The sequence below is a fragment of the Chironomus tepperi genome, unplaced genomic scaffold (assembly GCF_022539635.2).
Source record: "Chironomus tepperi strain 1889 unplaced genomic scaffold, CSIRO-AGI_Ctep_v1 contig_445, whole genome shotgun sequence".
Classification (NCBI taxonomy): Eukaryota; Metazoa; Arthropoda; class Insecta; order Diptera; family Chironomidae; genus Chironomus; species Chironomus tepperi.
In genome coordinates, this window is record NW_027226567.1 from 7096742 (window position 1) to 7114415 (window position 17674).

General features: G+C 30.4%; 2 protein-coding genes across 3 annotated transcripts; both read left to right on the forward strand.

The window, feature by feature from the left end:
- The first annotated feature begins 81 nt into the window (after window positions 1-81).
- Dlic (dynein light intermediate chain) lies at window positions 82-4728 on the forward strand. The gene is made up of 5 exons (XM_070650412.1): window positions 82-238; window positions 752-942; window positions 998-1637; window positions 1707-2013; window positions 2124-4728. Exons 1-5 carry the CDS (start codon window positions 144-146, stop codon window positions 2388-2390), a joined length of 1500 nt encoding a protein of 499 aa, XP_070506513.1. The 5' UTR covers window positions 82-143; the 3' UTR covers window positions 2391-4728.
- A 693-nt stretch (window positions 4729-5421) lies between these two features.
- Atg17 (autophagy-related 17) lies at window positions 5422-17655 on the forward strand. Of its 2 annotated transcripts, none has more exons than XM_070649996.1 (11): window positions 5422-5797; window positions 5943-6151; window positions 6301-6589; window positions 6868-7756; window positions 8052-8244; window positions 8384-8474; window positions 8575-8679; window positions 10477-10648; window positions 11445-12810; window positions 13465-13760; window positions 15955-17651. In XM_070649996.1, the coding sequence occupies exons 1-11, from the start codon at window positions 5730-5732 to the stop codon at window positions 16015-16017; spliced, it is 3741 nt and encodes a 1246-aa protein (XP_070506097.1). In that variant the 5' UTR covers window positions 5422-5729; the 3' UTR covers window positions 16018-17651. The 2 variants fall into 2 exon arrangements, with proteins under 2 accessions (XP_070506097.1, XP_070506095.1); XM_070649994.1 differs by having other exon boundaries at window positions 5423-5797; window positions 14030-17655.
- The last annotated feature ends 19 nt before the right edge of the window (window positions 17656-17674 follow it).

Genomic DNA, 17674 nt, shown 5'->3' on the forward strand with positions numbered 1-17674 from the left:
TGTTAATGATGTAAAAAAAGTCAAATCCATACAAAAAAGTGTAGTCAGTCGGACACAATAAGCTCATAAATAATTTTGCTTGAAAAAGATGCACCAATAAATTTTTTTTTCATATTGGAGTAAAGTTTAGGGAATAATATTAAATGCGGATTTCGGATCAAAATATGGAGAATTCGACACAGATAAATGGATTAACGCCTACTAAAAAGAAGGATAATGGTGATAAAGAGAATCTATGGTAAGTAATGCATAGACGTAAGCAAATTTCAAGAGAAAAAAAAATAATTTTTCTCTTCATCTTCAATTCCTTTTTCTTGTTACGCCTATTTTTCGTTGTTGTATTAACACCTTTTTATCTTATTCATAAATTATAATATATAATATTCATAATCTTTGTTTCATGGGAACACTTCTTGTATTTATAATTTTTAATATGTCACTGGTTTTATTGCACAAAAAACGACTTCTAAGATCCAGCAGTGTTCAATTAACTTCTCCGAACTTTAAAACAAGATCCAGTATAGTCCAAGTCACTTCTCCGATCTCTATTACAAGATCCAAGTCACTTCCAAAAACCGTAACTAGATTCAGTAAAGTGAGAAAAGAGAAAATTGTACTTTCATAAAAAAAACATTCATTTTTCTCTTCTCATAGATCCAGCTGTGCAGAAAATAAAATCGATTTTGTCGCTATATGATTTTCATATGATTTTGATTATTAATCATTAATTCTTATCTTTGTAAATTTGCAGGTCAGAGATTCTCGGTGAAGTTCAGAAGCAAGGAACAGCAAAGTTACCGTCAAATAAAAGTGTGCTGGTTCTTGGTGATAATTCATCAGGTAAAACTTCATTGATTGCAAAACTTCAGGGCGTTGAAGATCCAAAAAAGGGCTCAGGACTAGAATATGCTTATATTGACGTCAGAGACGAATATAGGGATGGTAAGAATGTCAATTTGATTATTATTTTTTAAGTGACTAAAGTTGTGTTTTGCAGATTTAACGAGATTAGGAGTTTGGATTCTTGATGGCGATCCCGGCCATTTGAATCTCTTGAAATTCGCACTAAACGAGAAGAATTACGCTCATACACTCATCATCTTAGCAATTTCAATGACTTCGCCATGGAGTTGGCAAGAACAATTGGAACATTGGATGAAAGTTCTCGGTGATCATTTAGAAACATTAAAATTATCGCCTGAAGAACGACAGGAACAAAGACAACGGCTCGTGACATTATGGCAAACATATTGTGAAACAGGACATGATGACCTTGATCAATCTGGTTCGCCAATGAAACGATCAAATAGATTATCATCTGTAGACGATGATTTAGATCTTATGCCACTTTCCGATGGTTGTCTAACAGCTAATTATGGATTAGATCTTGTAGTGGTTATCACAAAAACAGATTATATGGTATCTCTTGAAAAAGAATTCGACTATAGAGAGGAACATTTTGACTTTATGCAACAATGGATTCGAAGATTTTGTCTACAATTTGGCGCATCACTTTTTTATACTAGCGTCAAAGAAGATAAGAACTGTGATTTATTGTATAAATATTTAACACATCGAATCTATGATTTGCCATTCAGAACGCCGGCATTAGTTGTGGAAAAGGATGCAGTATTAATGTATGTTAATTAATATTTTTATATACATCTCTCAATAATAATAACTGTTTATTTATTTTTGTTAATTAGACCTGCTGGTTGGGACAATCAAAAGAAGATTAGCATATTGTATGAAAATATGCACTCATGTAAGCCTGATGACTGGTATAATGACATTATTGCCCAGCCACCATCTAGAAAAACAGTGTCAAATAGGGAAAATGAAGTGCAGACTGAGGATGAGCAATCATTTTTGGCACGACAACTTCAAATACTTCAACAAAATCAACAAGGTCAAGGACAGCAACAAACGAGATCAGTATCTCCAATGAGAACGCCTCAATCGGCTGGTAAAACGTCTCCTAGAACACCTAGCAGCGGTGGATCGCCCAAAAAGGTAATAATACGGGTTTTAAAGTTTAGTTGACAAGAAAAATTAATTCGTTGGATAAAAATAGTTAATTTTTCTTTTAAAAATCTAAAATAATTTTTATTCCACATTCGTAGATCGATCCAAAGATAACAACACAAGGAACGCCATCAGGTGAAGGTGTCCTCGCAAATTTCTTCAACTCTCTGCTTCATAAAAAGTCTGGAACGACTCCCGGAGGCCCAAATAGTCTAACTAGTACACCTATTTTAAATCGTTCGAATGGAACGGATGGAATTACTCCCGATAGAATGTCAATGAGAACCGATGCTGCAGCAGAACTTGATAGATTATCGAAAAGTGTAAAAAAAGATCTTGATTTCGCACCTACATCAGACTGTTGAGTATAAAGAAGCAATTGATGTAAATCAAATAATAATTTTTTGTCGGTAATTAAGAATGAAAGGAAATGCCTTTAGCATTATAAAAAAATTGGTTTAAAAAAAAGAGTTATAAGTTTCTTCTGACTTCCCCATAAAATTAATTGATAGCAGAAAAAAAAAAAAAATATTAATTATATCAGATAATCGCGTTCTTCTCGTTTTTCTTCCTTCATAAATTGCTTCTTATTATTTTTATTATTATAAAAGCATATAAATGGAAGTTTATCAAATGCGATATAAAAAGAAAAATCCTAATTTATGACATGTGATATCATCATGAAATGATAATTCACAACTTATGAATGATTGATAGTCATCGGAGGGGAGGAAGAAGGTAAAATAGATAGAATAAGCACAACAAAAAAAAAAAAGAGAGAGGAACGAAATTTTAGGGGGAAGAAAAAGAATATAAAAAAATTATGAGTAGAATTCACATTTTCTTCTGCTATAACTGTTCTTTATTATTGTCAAGCGCGATTTAAAATACTCTTTTTGGATATTCGTTACTGCAAGACATACATGAAATAACAATACAATATGCAATTAATTATTGAGAATTTAAACATCCAGAAATAATTCAGATTTTTTTTTATGTGGCCATAAAAGAGTTATGCTTCTTTATCAAATAATTCTGTCCTTATTTTTTTTTCTCTTCCATTCTCACATTCAATCGCTCAAAACCAAAACGAAAATCCAGTAAAACAACATAAAATGTACTAATTTTGACTGCTTAAAAAATATTTCATTAATTAGCAATTTCTCTACTGTCAGCTAAAGTAATCCGTTATATTATTGAAATATTTTTACTTACGAATTGTAATTGATTCACAGTTGGTGAATTTTTATTATTTAAATTTAGTAAATGAAAAAAGATATTTTACGCAAGTAATCCTTAGTTAATTTATTTTTATTATTACTATAACATCTTGACATCGACTCAAGATAAAAAAAATCATAGTTTCTTAGATTTTCCTTAGGAAAATTTGAATTAAGATGCTTTTCTTTCGTAAAAAAAACACAGCCGAGATGTGAAATGTTGTGGGAATTGAAGTTAATAACTTTTTGAAATTGTAACGGTTTTCCAAGATTTAAAAGAATTTGTAGTGTTTTACAAAGTATTTGTAGGGTTTTCAAGTTAACGTCTTTGTCAAAACATTTGTAAGGTTTTAAATCAATAGAAAATTTCTAGGAATTTCACGAGTTTAGTAACATTTGTATTGCTCCAATTATTTTTAACGCTCAAACTAAAACATTTATATAGCTCTAAAGCATTGATAATATAATTTATAGGGTTTTAAAGCATTTTTCGAATTTGTAGGGTTTTGATATTCAGTCATTCAATTAACTTCAATTCCTTTGCAATATTTTATTGTAAATTTTTTCCTTTAAATGTATTTTTGAGAACGAATATTTGTATTTCCGAGGTATATACAAGAAGAAAAAAAAACTTATCATTATGTAGTCTTACTCATGTTAATTAATACTGAAATATGAATACAATAGGGTCGCATAATTTTTCCTCTATTATTCCATCCATTCTTATTTTAATTAAACTTTTATTTCCTCTTTTATGTTCTTTACTTCATCAGGTACATCCAATACATACAATACAATGAAATGAGTGAAATAATGATAGAAATGTTTTTAATTTATTTTTCCAAATACGAAAAAAATTGAAGAAAAATGATATCTGATAATAGAAATATTATTATTGACTAACGAATCAATTGATTTGTTTCAATTAAGTGAAAAGATTAATTGTAACTAATTCAATTATTATACTTTTTTTCTGTTAAGTTAAAAAAAAAATCCAAAATGAGAAATTAATAAGAATCATTCATGAAATTCCAGTAATATTTTAAAGAAAAAAATTAATAATTCGTGACTAATATAATTTTATTAAACATAATTTGTACTTAAAGCCACTCAAAAAAATGTAAAAAAATTAAATTGGATCGATTTTGTTGCTGTGGAATTAATTTTAATTAACTGATTAAATCAGATGGATTAAAAATAAATCCGATGGATTAAGAGTTTTCGTCAACTTATCTACAGAAAACCTTGACCAAGTTACTCCATAGTAACTCAATCGACCCTAAAAAATGTGCTAATTCTAATTGGGGTCATTGATAACGCTTATCATCAGCCGGCCCTTTTGTTTAACATCATAAAAATTATCTCCCATAATCAGCTTGTAATTTATAATAATATATACACAAATATATCTGAATAATTCTTGGCTTTTTTGGACAGATGATATGAAAGGAATTAAATTTTAAATAAAGAAATTTTTTTGGAATGATAGTAATATTATAAAATTGGATCATGAAATTCATATTTAATAATAAAAAAAAAGACAGAAAAGCAAAGCTAAAAAGGAAAATTGACGTGTTTTGAATTATTTATTGCTAATGTTTATTTTTAACTTTATTAATTGTGAAAACTCATTTTTTAGGAATTTTGCATTAACAATCCATAACGGTCAAAATATTTTTGAAAATCCCATACTAGTTTCTGAATGTTTTGATAATTCTACGATTTCTCATTAGTTAATTAAAGTTTATCAACATTTTCATCATAAATTATTAAATCTTATTACAAGAAAGTTATTAGTTAAAGATCCAGCAGTTGTTACATCGTTAAAACAGGAATAATTGTGAAAAAATTCTTTCAAAAAATAACAGTGTTCAAAAATTCAAACTTTTTACGCGGAATCGAAAAATTATTTTTAAATTCTACGCTTTTATTTAACGGAAAAATATTCAATTAAATTCATTTTAATCTCTTAAGGAACTGATTTCCAGACAGCAGATTCAGGAAATATCCACAAAATTGCATTTCTAAAAGATACTGACGTCCTTCCTTCAAATTGGCATCAAAAATCCTAAAAGTCGAATAATAAATCACAAATTCTGTCCAAAATAATCATAGCAGGCCATTCAAAAGCACAAAAAAGTAGAAACTAACAAAAACAAAAATTTTAGACAAAGAGAATGAAAAATAATTATTAAAAAATTTAAAATTCTACAGTCTCTAGACTATTTATTTAATTCTATTCTTATTAATAAGAAATTTTAAAGTGAACCTAAATCATTTAAAACAAATCTGTGATGTTTTGATAAAGAGCAAAAGGTGTAAAAGCACTCTGAAAAATAACAAAAAAAAAATCCTGCAAAAGAGAAAAAAAGAAAAAAAAAAAGTTTAAAAATTCACTTATCATCCAAAATCGTCATTTAAAGTTCGTCTTCGACTGATTTCCAATAATTCGTGTGTAAAATTAGAAAAAATTAGATCATCAATATGCTGTACATATTTAATATGGACCAGGGCCGAATGTTGACATTTGATATGTCACTAGCTCTTGATACGTAAGTTATTTAGGCATAAAAAGAAATAATGGAAACGAAGAAAAAAAAAATATTTTCATTTTCGCGCAGCTGATGATGCTTCCAATAGCTTTCAATGTTATTTTTTTATTTTGTTTTCTCTTTTTTCTCTACAACGTATGTGCAGCGTTCAATCACTTAAGCAGGCGATTGAGAGGCACCATGCAATTCCAGCTGATAGTCAAGTTCTTCTTGTTAGCGGTGGCGAAACATTAAACTCATCGAGTCGTGTATGCAGCTATTCTGCTGGAACAGATGATTCAAATCCAATTTTTATGTTTATTAATAGTTTAGAACCACGTAATCCGCCACAACCTTGGCCCAGCATAGATAATGGTATGCAGCACTATTTGTTATTATTTTTGCAAACAGCAATGCCTAATAAATCATTTCTTTCTCTCTTTTTTTCCTTCCTACCTTCTTCTCTTCCTCATTGTCCATAATCGACATCGTCGTTGTCATCGCGTGCTTACTACTATGCACAGATTCAGAACTGAAAAATGAAGTCGATAGATGTCTCGAATTACCAGCAACTTATCAAACAGTCGTTCGACGAGCCCAATTAGCACAGCGAATTTATGAATTAGGCAAGGAAGAGCTAAAAAATTGTGATTCTTTAGTTCATGAGCAACATTTACAGCATCAAGGATGGATGGCTGTGATTGCAAATTTAGAGGATATAACTGATGACTTTCAGAAGCGCTGTAATGAGTGCGATAAAGTATTTAGGGATCATATTGAGCGACGTTTGGAATATAAAGAATATCTTGAAAGGTGAGTCACATGTGCATAAATTTCACAAAAGAACGTAAGCACTGCTATTCATTCAGTCATTGTAATTTTTCCCTTTATGTCTCGCTTTTTAACGCATTTTTACAAAACGAATAGTTTTCACTGAGTTAGTGTTAATGAAATTTTTTTGCATGCTACGTGCATTTTTACATGATTTCCGTTACGTTCTTAAAGATTGTTAATGCCGTCACTCAAAATAACCTCCCTAAAAATCTTCGTCATATGAAATTTTTTTCTGACTCATAAATTTATTTTCACAGCTTTAATGACGATTTGGATAGACTAGCACAAATACCAATTCTTCCGCCACTAATTCAGGGTGCTGAGGATCAGCCATTTCATGGATTCGATGATGTTTATAATGATACAGGTGAATCATTTGCAGGACAAAATAAGCAGATAAGTGATGTAACGAAACAAGATAAAATAACAAGTGATACAAGTATGGAATCAGCAGGTGATGGTAGCGGAAGTAAAGGTGATGAGAATCAAGAAGATATGAAGGATTCAAAAACATCATTGACATTACTTCAATGGATATCATCAAATGAGAATCAAAAAACATTAAAGCGTATGGCTGAGAATTGTACGAGAGAATTGGAAGTTTTTGATAAGAATGTTATGGAAACATTAAAGGATGAGATTGAAAAGACGATAGAGACAGCAAAGCGTGAAGATATGAAGGAAATTAAAGGCTTAGAAGAACGTTTACAAGGTCTTGAAGGTCTTAAACGTGATGCAAATAAGCTTGTTGCTGAACAAAATGATTTAGCACAGGCACTGCAAATGAATCAAAATAGTGCTTCTAGATCCAATGATGCCTCAATACTTCCAGACTTATGTGCACCACATCGTAATCAATTCAGTCAAATGATGAAAAATCATAAGAAACTTCGTGATATTCGTAGTCGATGTGATCGCGCCAAGGATGAATTATGCAAGAATTTACTCCAACGTTTAAAATTTGTTATTCACATTGAGAATAAGATGTATGAAATAGATTCCAAATTACTTTTTTATCATCGATGTCTACGTCGTTTACAGAAACATTTAGGAATAATCGAACAAATTCATCAGGCACCATGCGTCTATGTTCAAGCAGTCACGGAGGTCGTTAGACGAAGAATATTCTCAACAGCTTTCTTAATGGTATGTTGACTTGAAGCTTTATAACCTTGAACTCTCTATCTATATTCAATAGACGATGGAGTGGTGGGGATGTTTACAATTGATGTCTGTCAGGAGGGTATCAATGTTTTTTGGATGGAATTGAATTGATGTGGATCTCATCATTTTTGAGGACATAACCCTACCTCCATCCACTAGATACCTTCATAAGATTGACATCATTTGTGAACGACCCCATTATTGCTCTAGCAATTTTTGACAATGATTTTTCAATTTTATCCATTACTATTTCTTTATGCTCTGTATGACTTCATAGTGGGCATCAGAACTTGCATGTCATCTTCTCACTATCTACAATGAAGAGGTCATGAGACGAACAGAATTTCGATATTCATTTGACGGTCACTTCTTAAACTCACTCTTTCCTGGCATTGATGATTTTCCACCGAAATTCGCAACGGAAGCGCCTTCTATGTTCGATTCAAGTCTACCCCAACTGACGAAAAATGGTAATTTTAAAAATTAATTGTATTATTATTTCCTAATTGAATTTAACCTCAGCATGCTGGGTTTTCAATATTATTTGCCATTAAAAAATTCCATTCTTAACTTCATTTCATTATTCTCTCTTCCTTTTATATATACTAGATTTAAATGAATTATCGAAGCATCTTCCAGATATTACAAAAGAAAATCAATTACCCAATTTGAGTGCCATTATCGATTTCTTTTCATCTAGGTAAGGAGTGGAATTAAAAATTATAATAATAAGATTCCAAAAATGTTAGTCACACGCAATTCTTAACTTCTTATTTCTTGTACTTAATTGAATTATACAGAAGTAGTCATAGTAATCAAGAGACAACATCAACTGACGAAAATGTGAATCCATCATCAAATAAGAAATTGCTGAATGTCTTTGCACAGATTAGGGATTATGAAAAGTAAGTGATTTATGGATATTTATTTTTTCAATACTCTTGAGTTTTGATCGGACGGACTTGATTATTCTGTAATTTTTGCAAGGTATTTGTCTTGTGTTATAATACAGAACTCGAGGGTTAATATAATTCCATACAAATTTAGAGTCTTGCTCTGATCATGAGTATTAAGAAAATCTTCAAAAAATTATTTATGTAGCATAATATGATCATCAAATAGGTTGAAAAAAGAATAAAAAACTCTCGACACACAGGACATTATTGTATTACAAGATTTACGGGATTCGAACCCAAAAACTCTTCTGTTTAAACTTTTTAGCATAAACTACAATCATATCGTAGCAATTGAGCTAATAAATCAATAATACAATGTCTGCAAATTATCGTATACATTTCTGATAATTATCAAAATAATAAGTTTAATTACATTCACATATTGTAATGTAGCTAATCAGGAAAACCTTCATCAATAAATTACATTTTCCAATAACCTAAATACGGGTTAAATACCCAAGTGAAATCAAAATAATAATTTGCTTACATTGTAACATAAAACAATCTCCCATAAATTCGATCTAATTTAGTATACTTAGCTATTTAAATGATTAGAAAGTAATGATCAAGTGCTGTTTAGTCTATTATCATTATATTTTGCTGCATATGCATGCTATGATTAATTTGAAGCTTAAATCTTTGAAAAAATTACAAAAGTCCTCGTGTTATTAATCGAGGGACTTAAGCGCATTTTTGTCCCAGCGATCAATAATTGATTAATAAATCACTTCCAGACCTCAAAACCAAAATCTAGTAGGATTCAGGGCACTTCCTAGCCCACGAAACGAGATCCAGTAGGATCTCCAGAACTTCCAGAACTTCAAAACGAGATCCAGGAGGATCCAGGTCACTTCCAGGCCAAAAAAACAAGATCCATATATATCTTCCACAAATTTAAGAACTTCATCCCTTAACGGATTTTCATAATTCAAACCTCATAACGGTCAAAAAAAATTCAAACATTATTCAGTAAACACTGTTAAAACATCGAAAAACATTGAAGAACACTGGAAAACAATGAAAAAACGTGTTGTTGTTTTTGTTATTGTTGTATATGAAAATGAAAAATTGTTAATTATAGCATTTATGTGTTGATTTGAAACTTCTAAATGACCGATAACCCAATAACTCGATGGAACTGAACTATTAAAACAATCTTGAGCTTTCTACGATGTCTAGTTTTCGAGATCTCGATCACAGCCGACCGAACGAACAAAGTGTCTTATTAAGCTACCTTTTTGAAAAAAATTTCAAAAATGCGCTAAAAAGGCGGGAAAATTTAATTTTTTTAAAAAAATAACGGACTTTTCGTATTTAAATACTACTTTAAGTCTTAGTTATCATCAGTTTGCAAAGCTTTTAGTTTCCTAGTTCCGTATAATAGATCCTGGATGGGACGTAGGCTTCATATGGCTTCCGTTCTTATACTCCTAAGTACCACTAAACTATCAGGGGCTATTCAACTATATGACAGTGTCTTATGTATCCCCCTAGCTACTCCTCTCAATGAAGTACCATTGTCCGAATTCCATTCCAACATAAACAGTACAAAACTTATTTGATCATTGAAATTCTTCATATTATCTTACATTTTAAGCAGTTTGTTTATTATAATTTTTAAGTCTATTACTCAACACAATTTTGTTATTACAAAATCGTCAATTCCGTAAATTGCGCTATTCTCGTTCATTTACAATATCTTGACTACTTATCATTTACATTTTATTATATTACATCCAATTACAGAGGCTTCGAATCAGAAACGGATACGGAGGAGTACGAAAAGATTGGTCAGATGTCAATAGATAAGAAGCCAACACAACAAAGTGTTTGTATTGGTACCATTCAACCTGAATATTGTGATATGGCAACGAATATGAGTATTGTCCTTAAACGTGATATTGAAATGGTTACAGATGTGAGTATTAAGTTTTTTTGTGTGCTTTGTTTACTTCATATATATCATCGCGTGTTTTAAGTGCATTTTACAACGTAAACAAATGTGTTTATTACATTCACTTTAGACTGTTTGAAGACTGTGACTGTTTAGTTGTCTGACACGTATATGATTATTACAATACTTTTTTTTATGGCAATAATCGTTTAAATTGTTCGATTATCCAACCTACCATAAAATTATATGCTTATGTATTGAACGATTTTTTTGTTTTGTTTGCCTTAATCGTATGCGGCTCATGGCTTTGAGCATTATTTTCATTGATTGTTGAAACGTTTAGGTCAAAAGTCGTGTTGTCTTTACGGTTTATGGTTTTTCGATATGACTCAATGGTTTTGTTGTACACAAAATTCGTACACACGACACCACTTTTTAATTTATGTGATTAACCTCTCATATGTAACAGATATTTTATTATTGACACAAAAGTAGTGTCAATTACACGACTATTGACCCCTCAATTCTCAACAATACACAAATAGGAAATGATAATCGAATTAAATTGTAATAATGGACATGAGCAATTGTCTGATAATATCCAACCACTCATCTCTATTTATCACTTAGTCATGTAGAGTAAAATGCATTTAAGACACTGACAATTAAATAACAAAGTGGGGTCATTCAGAAGTGATGTCTATAACTCATATTCACCTCAAATGTTGGTTCATAGTTAATAATCAGACATGAACGACCCCCAAACCACATTTACTCAAAAACTAATTGCTTTCTTCATTTTAATCCAATTTCCACACAGGATAATATGTTTACTGGATTAGAAGTAAATCGTTTACAGCAGCTGCTGATTACGATGTATCGAATTTCGAAGGAATCAACAAATTTACTAAAGCAGCAAATAGAAGCATTAAAATCAGAGGTGTTGAAAGAGAGTGAAGCAGTAAAGTCACAAGTGGATATGCTTATAAAAGCATATGAGGACTTAAAGAATGAGACGCAAAATCATGAACGAGAATTGATTCAACGATTGACTGTTGATCATGAATTAGAAATGAATGATCTTACAAAGAAGCTTTTTTTAAGAGAAGATGAAATTAGTACACTTAAAAGTGAGAATGAACAGCTTGAGAGTCAGCTAAAGAGATGTGAGGAGAGTTCATCAGGTATAAAGGCACAACTTGAAAAGCGAATTCAAGAATTGGAGCAAAAAGTTAAAGAATTAGAGAAGAAAATAACACAACAAAATAGTGAAAAGGATGCAGCTATAAAATCCCTCAAAGATGATCATCGTAATGAGATCGAGTCACTCAGATGTAAATTTAAATTAATCACATCTATGGAAAGTTCTCCGTCGGAAACAAGCTTAGATAAAATCGACACAATAGACATAACAACACATGAAACAATAGTCAAACAAATGAAGGATAATTTCGAGGAAGAAGTTAAGAATGCAGTTAAAGATGCAATTGAGAAAGAACGTATAGCAGCAGCATCATCGTCAAGTAAGCAATTGTCCATAACACCAAGCTCACCTAGTAAGTCGCCAAAAGATAGTCAAGAAATTTTCAAAAGAATTCTTGAGGAAAAAGACCGTCAACTCGATCAACTACGAGAACGTGAACAGTTCCTTATGAAAGAAGCAAATCGATATAAAGAACTCATTCAATCCCTAACAGATGTTGAGCTGAATGAAAGTCAAGTATCGCTATATAAAGAAAAGTTGGAAGTTGTACAAAATGAGAAGCGTAAACTCGAAAAAGATCTCGAAAAGGAACGAGCCAAACGTGCTAAATTAAGTAGTCTCGCACAAGGAAATGCTGGATTGACGATTAATTCATGTTCAAAAGATGATATTGTTTTAATTGTATGGAATAGTGTCCATGAGCAATACACAATCGTTCAAGATTCATCAATATTATACTTTTTGCATGCTGAAAGCTATAATGACTTGCGATTATCTCTAGTTCCGCCAAATACATGTCCGAGAATTTGCTACAGCATTGGACGTGTTTTAGATAAGGAATATTGTCACGCAAAGAAAGATGAAAATCGTTATAAAGTTGGTAAAGGAACGAAATTTTATCGTGTTAAAGTTAGGCCGCGATCACCAAATCGCGATATGGAACGAAGTGTAACAGAAAGGAAGAAAATAAGACGATCAACAGGTATGTTATTATTTCTCATTATTCATTTGCGTAAAGTCATTCAATTATAAGTAATTTCCGTTTTTGATGTGTTTTTTTACGAATATCGCTGTTTACGGCTGACTGATTATGTTTTGCTTTGAACTTGAATATGCTGTTTGTAAAGCATAATTGGAAAAGTTAATTGAAATGAATAGTGTTAAAAATTCAACTTGGCAATTAAGTTCAATTAAAATATATGGAAATTTGTGAAACTTGTTGAATATGCTCTAGTTAATGATTGATGTTGCTTGCATAAAATTGTTGACTTTCTAACGGTTTTGTAAAAATTGAATTAATTAACGGTTTTGTAAAATTTGAATTAATTAACGGTATTGTAAAATTTGAACTTTTGCATCTTTTTCTTCAAAATGATGCAATATTTTGTATTAAGTTCAAAAGTCCGTTTAACTCATTAAGAATTCAGAGCAACACAAATCAATAATTAACTTATGGATTCAGCTGTTCTCAATCTAAATAAAATATTCTCATTGCACGTTTCTTCCTGACTTTGCAATTTTGTATAAATATCCACACTTTCCGGGATCAGAAAGTCAATTCATTATATGTCTCATCATTAAATTAAATTAAATTTTTTAAAGCAAAACTTTTCATTTTATTTTATATTTTCCACAGACTCTCAAAGTGATTCATCAAAGTCGATGAAATTAGAACGCCAACCAAGTAACTTAATTGATTCATTTGCTCAAACTGAAACGCATTCAGACACTGTAATGACAGTTGTTGATAATGCAACACCATCAAATGACATGGTTGATTCTGGTGTTGGCTCACAGCATAAATCGACTGGAAAAGAAACAGCACCGATGGATGAGGACGAAGATATATCATCATGTGAAGCTACAGGCGATAACATGCCACAGCCAATTATTGAGCGTGATGATGATGATGATGACAAAAAGGATGATGAGGCAAGTTTGAATATTTAAGCAATTTTGTCGTCATTATTTCACATTTTTACATTTCATCCTCATTTTATTATATTATTTGAATTTCTCTTTTTGGTGGATGTACTCTCTCGCTTTTTTGTTTTTGTATTCTTTCCCTAAATTTCATTTTCATATGTCCAATCCAAAACATAATTTTTAAACTTAATTAAACTACGTTGATTATACCATACTTAATAATAATATCACATAAAACATGAGTATCTAAAAATAGTGAAAATCGCAATATTTAGGAACCCGTTTTACTAAAGGATTGTGAGCTTGCATCACTTGATGATTCAGACGAATATCGATCGCTTGAAGGAAAAGACGAGACCGAGGATACGGAACTTTAGTTAATTTAAGCATTTACCTTTCTTTCTTTTTTTTATTCCTGCATTTTATACATAATGTGACAAAAAAAAATAGAGGAAGTGAACGATGGATACAGAATAATTTATATCTGATAGATTTTTACTTTAACCATTTTTTTTACACCATTATCGTAATGAATTTTTTTATTGGATTTTGTTTCTCATTTTGGGGTAATTGCCTTATCTGTGCTTATCGCTTCGTTTATATTCTGAAATGTTTGCTATTTGAGGGTGATTAGCATTGATTTTTTTGGTATCAAGGTATGTTTTGCATTGCTTTTGAAGCTTTACGTCTCGCGGGTTTTGTAAAATTTCAAATTTTTAACGTTTTTTAGAATTCAAATTTTTTCAACGGTTTTGTAAGATTCAAAGTTTTACTAGATTTATTTTTTTTTTATTTAAGAATTGTTCTAACGTTTTTTTAGGATTCAAATTTTTTTACCGTTTTGTAAAATTCAAATTTTAAACGGTTTTCTTAGTTCAATTTTTCCAACGGTTTTGTAGAATTTAAAAATTTATCAGTTTTGTAAGGTTCAAAATTTCAAATCAAATTAATACGTTATAATGTTTACATGCAACATTCTAACAGAATTTTAAGCTACAGTAGACCAAACTAGAACGCACAGTAATTGCTCTTAATGAGAAACAGACTCCAAAAATCAACAACACACAATTTTGATGTTTTTCCAAGCTGATCTGTAAGTTTTATTACCGAAAAAAAATAATAGAGATTAAACGCAAAATTGTGTCTAAAGCAACAGTTAGTAGATATAGAAGCAGTAAATCATTAAGATTCCTATTTTCTAGACATGCAATGTGTAAATGATTATTTTTTTACATAATCTGGACAAATATCTTAAGATTAACATCATCACTGAGTAGATTAAGGCATTTTTTTTAATAACAGACAGAAATGTGTAGATTTACGTCTTGATCATGACGTGAAATAAATATCTGATATTTTTTGATATATAAAGAAAAATTAATAATAAAACTAAAGTAGAAATCGCTATTTTAATTGCTTTTTAGACATTCATAAACACCACAAGATTTAAAAATAAAATAATTAATAAAAAATTCATTCATTAACTTCCCAAAATCCTTTCTCTTTCACTCTTATATATCTCTCTCTCTATATGTGATTCACAACAAGTCTGTCCTTTTGTAAGAAGCAATTCTTTAGTTCTCTTTTTTTCTACCTTTTTATTAAGCAAAAATCAAAAAAAAAACTTCTCAATTTGAAATTCTAAAGACTTTATTCTTAACATTAAATGCAATTTTTAATGCAAAAGTTGGACGTGGATGGAATTTTGAAAGATTGTGGATAACAAGTAATTTCATATCACTTACGTATACGTAAAATTGCTTAAGTATGATAAAAACGTACGTAAAAATTGCTTACGTATGATTAAAAACGTACGTATGATAAAAAAAACGTACGTGAGATTGCCTACGTATGACAAAACGTCGTAAAAAATTGCTTACGTATTCTTAAAACGTACGTAAAATTGCTTACGTAAACTAAAAACGTACGTATGCCAAAAAAGGACACCATTAATCAGCATAGGTTAATCAACCATCAATTCAGCACTCTATCATCCACCAAAATTCAAAAAAAGTCATTCAAAACTCCATCCAATCACAACTTTTGTTGTATTTTTAATCAAAACTATCTTCAAAGTCTAAAACTATTTTTTTTTATATCTGTGCATCATTTTCATCATTAAAATTACAATCCGAAAGACAGTGGACATGAAGCGGATTATAAATTAACTAATAAAATTTATTATGTTCACTATTTACAGCCCAAATATTCAGGCATTGCGTTATTTTCAATTCTACAACCTCTTTTCTCGCCACAATTTTGAGAAAACTTCTTTTTTTTGGATATTTTTTTTTCGATTAAAATTGTAAAAAGTTTAATTAAAATTTAATGGAATGCTTAAAAAAAATGGAAGCGCAAAAAGTGAAAATGAATGGGAAATTTTTTTGGTCCAGAAAGGATTTTTTTCCACAATTTTTAACCGAGTGACACGTGATTTTGGATGACATTATCATATTTAGGGGATGTATTTGAATTTTAAGTAGGGTAAATGATTTTTTTTTTGACCCATACGATGAGATGTAGCTAGTATTTTTTTGAGGAACGAGGGATTTGACACTAGAAGCTACACCGGCACCCCAACATTGCTTATTAGACTTAAAATCATTTAAATGGACATGAAAGTATCTTATTTGAACCGGGGGATATTGAAGATGTATTTTTGCCTAAATTCCCCTCGACTAGGGTTTCTGAAAAACGGCATTTTTTAAAAACGGCCGTTTCCGTTTTTTTCTGAAAAACGGCCGTTAACGGGTCCGTTTTTTTAATGGAAGGAAAACAATACGTTGCATTCAAATTGAAATCCTTTTTGATTTGCCAAGATATGTACATGAAAAATTTACTTCTAAAAGTATACCGCAGGCCAAAAAAATTGACGAATATTAATTTTCTTAGTTTGTATTATTATTTAAAAATTTTTTTGAGTCGAAAACTTAATAAAATTTTTGGACATTTTCCAAAAATTCAGAGAAAAAGTCATATTAAAAAACGGAAAAACGGCTAGCAAAAAACGGCCGTTTTCCGTTTTTATTTTTTCGAAAAAACGGCCCGTTTTCCGTTTTCGTTAACGGCATCAGAAACCCTACCCTCGACGCCACTCTACATCCCTAAATCGCCACTTTTTTGAGACTGTATGACTGTCTTATCTCTAAACAAATGACAAATAAAACTATGGAATTTATGACTAGTTCTAATCACTAGGATTGTATCTACTTCATCCATCATGTCATTCGCTTAAAAAATGCATGCATGCAAAAGTCATCGACCAAAATTTCGTGTCGCTCGGAACCCTAAAAAAATATATTTTTCTTTAAATAAGCTATAAAAAATATAATTAAATAGAGGAAATAAAAATTTATCAATTAATGCAGAATGAATAAGCTTGCATTTTTTTTGGGTCAAAGCTTTATTGGGGGATTAAAAAATTAATAAGTATGGAAAAAAGGCAACGTGCGTAAAAGCTCTTTTAGTGAATGTTTGTGTGCCTATAAACATCGAAAGAATAAATTAAAATTATCAAAAAAATAATAATGCTTTTGTGGAAACGGGTGGAAACTTTCGACTAAAATTGGAACTGTCTGTGGATTTATGGCACAGAGTTCTATAAAAAATAATGAAAAAATATCACTTTTGCGGTATGTGAACTAAAAAAAAGAAATCCCATTTTTAGAATGTAAATAAACAGTTTTTAACGATGCCTGTATATAAATTGCAAGAAAAAAGGAAGTAAAAAAACTTTTTATCAAGATGATAAATAATTATTAAAAAAGCTCTATATATTGTGTAAATATTATTCTTATAATCGTTGAACGTAATTGTTAGATGAATGAGAATGAATGCAACAAAAAAAAAAAAAATGTAAGAAAAATGCTGAAACTTGAATAAAAACAAAAAAAAAATCATTACAAAAAATTTTAGAAAAA

Bases quoted from the DNA above. Each gene is read 5' to 3' on its own strand.
- Atg17 (XM_070649994.1), top strand. From the start codon at position 5,730: ATGCTGTACATATTTAATATGGACCAGGGCCGAATGTTGACATTTGAT. The intron at 8,245-8,383 runs GTAATTTTAAAA...TATATATACTAG, and splicing joins ACCCCAACTGACGAAAAATG to ATTTAAATGAATTATCGAAG. The intron at 8,680-10,476 runs GTAAGTGATTTA...ATCCAATTACAG, and splicing joins CAGATTAGGGATTATGAAAA to AGGCTTCGAATCAGAAACGG.
- Dlic (XM_070650412.1), top strand. From the start codon at position 144: ATGCGGATTTCGGATCAAAATATGGAGAATTCGACACAGATAAATGGA. The intron at 239-751 runs GTAAGTAATGCA...GTAAATTTGCAG, and splicing joins GGTGATAAAGAGAATCTATG to GTCAGAGATTCTCGGTGAAG. The intron at 943-997 runs GTAAGAATGTCA...TGTGTTTTGCAG, and splicing joins CAGAGACGAATATAGGGATG to ATTTAACGAGATTAGGAGTT.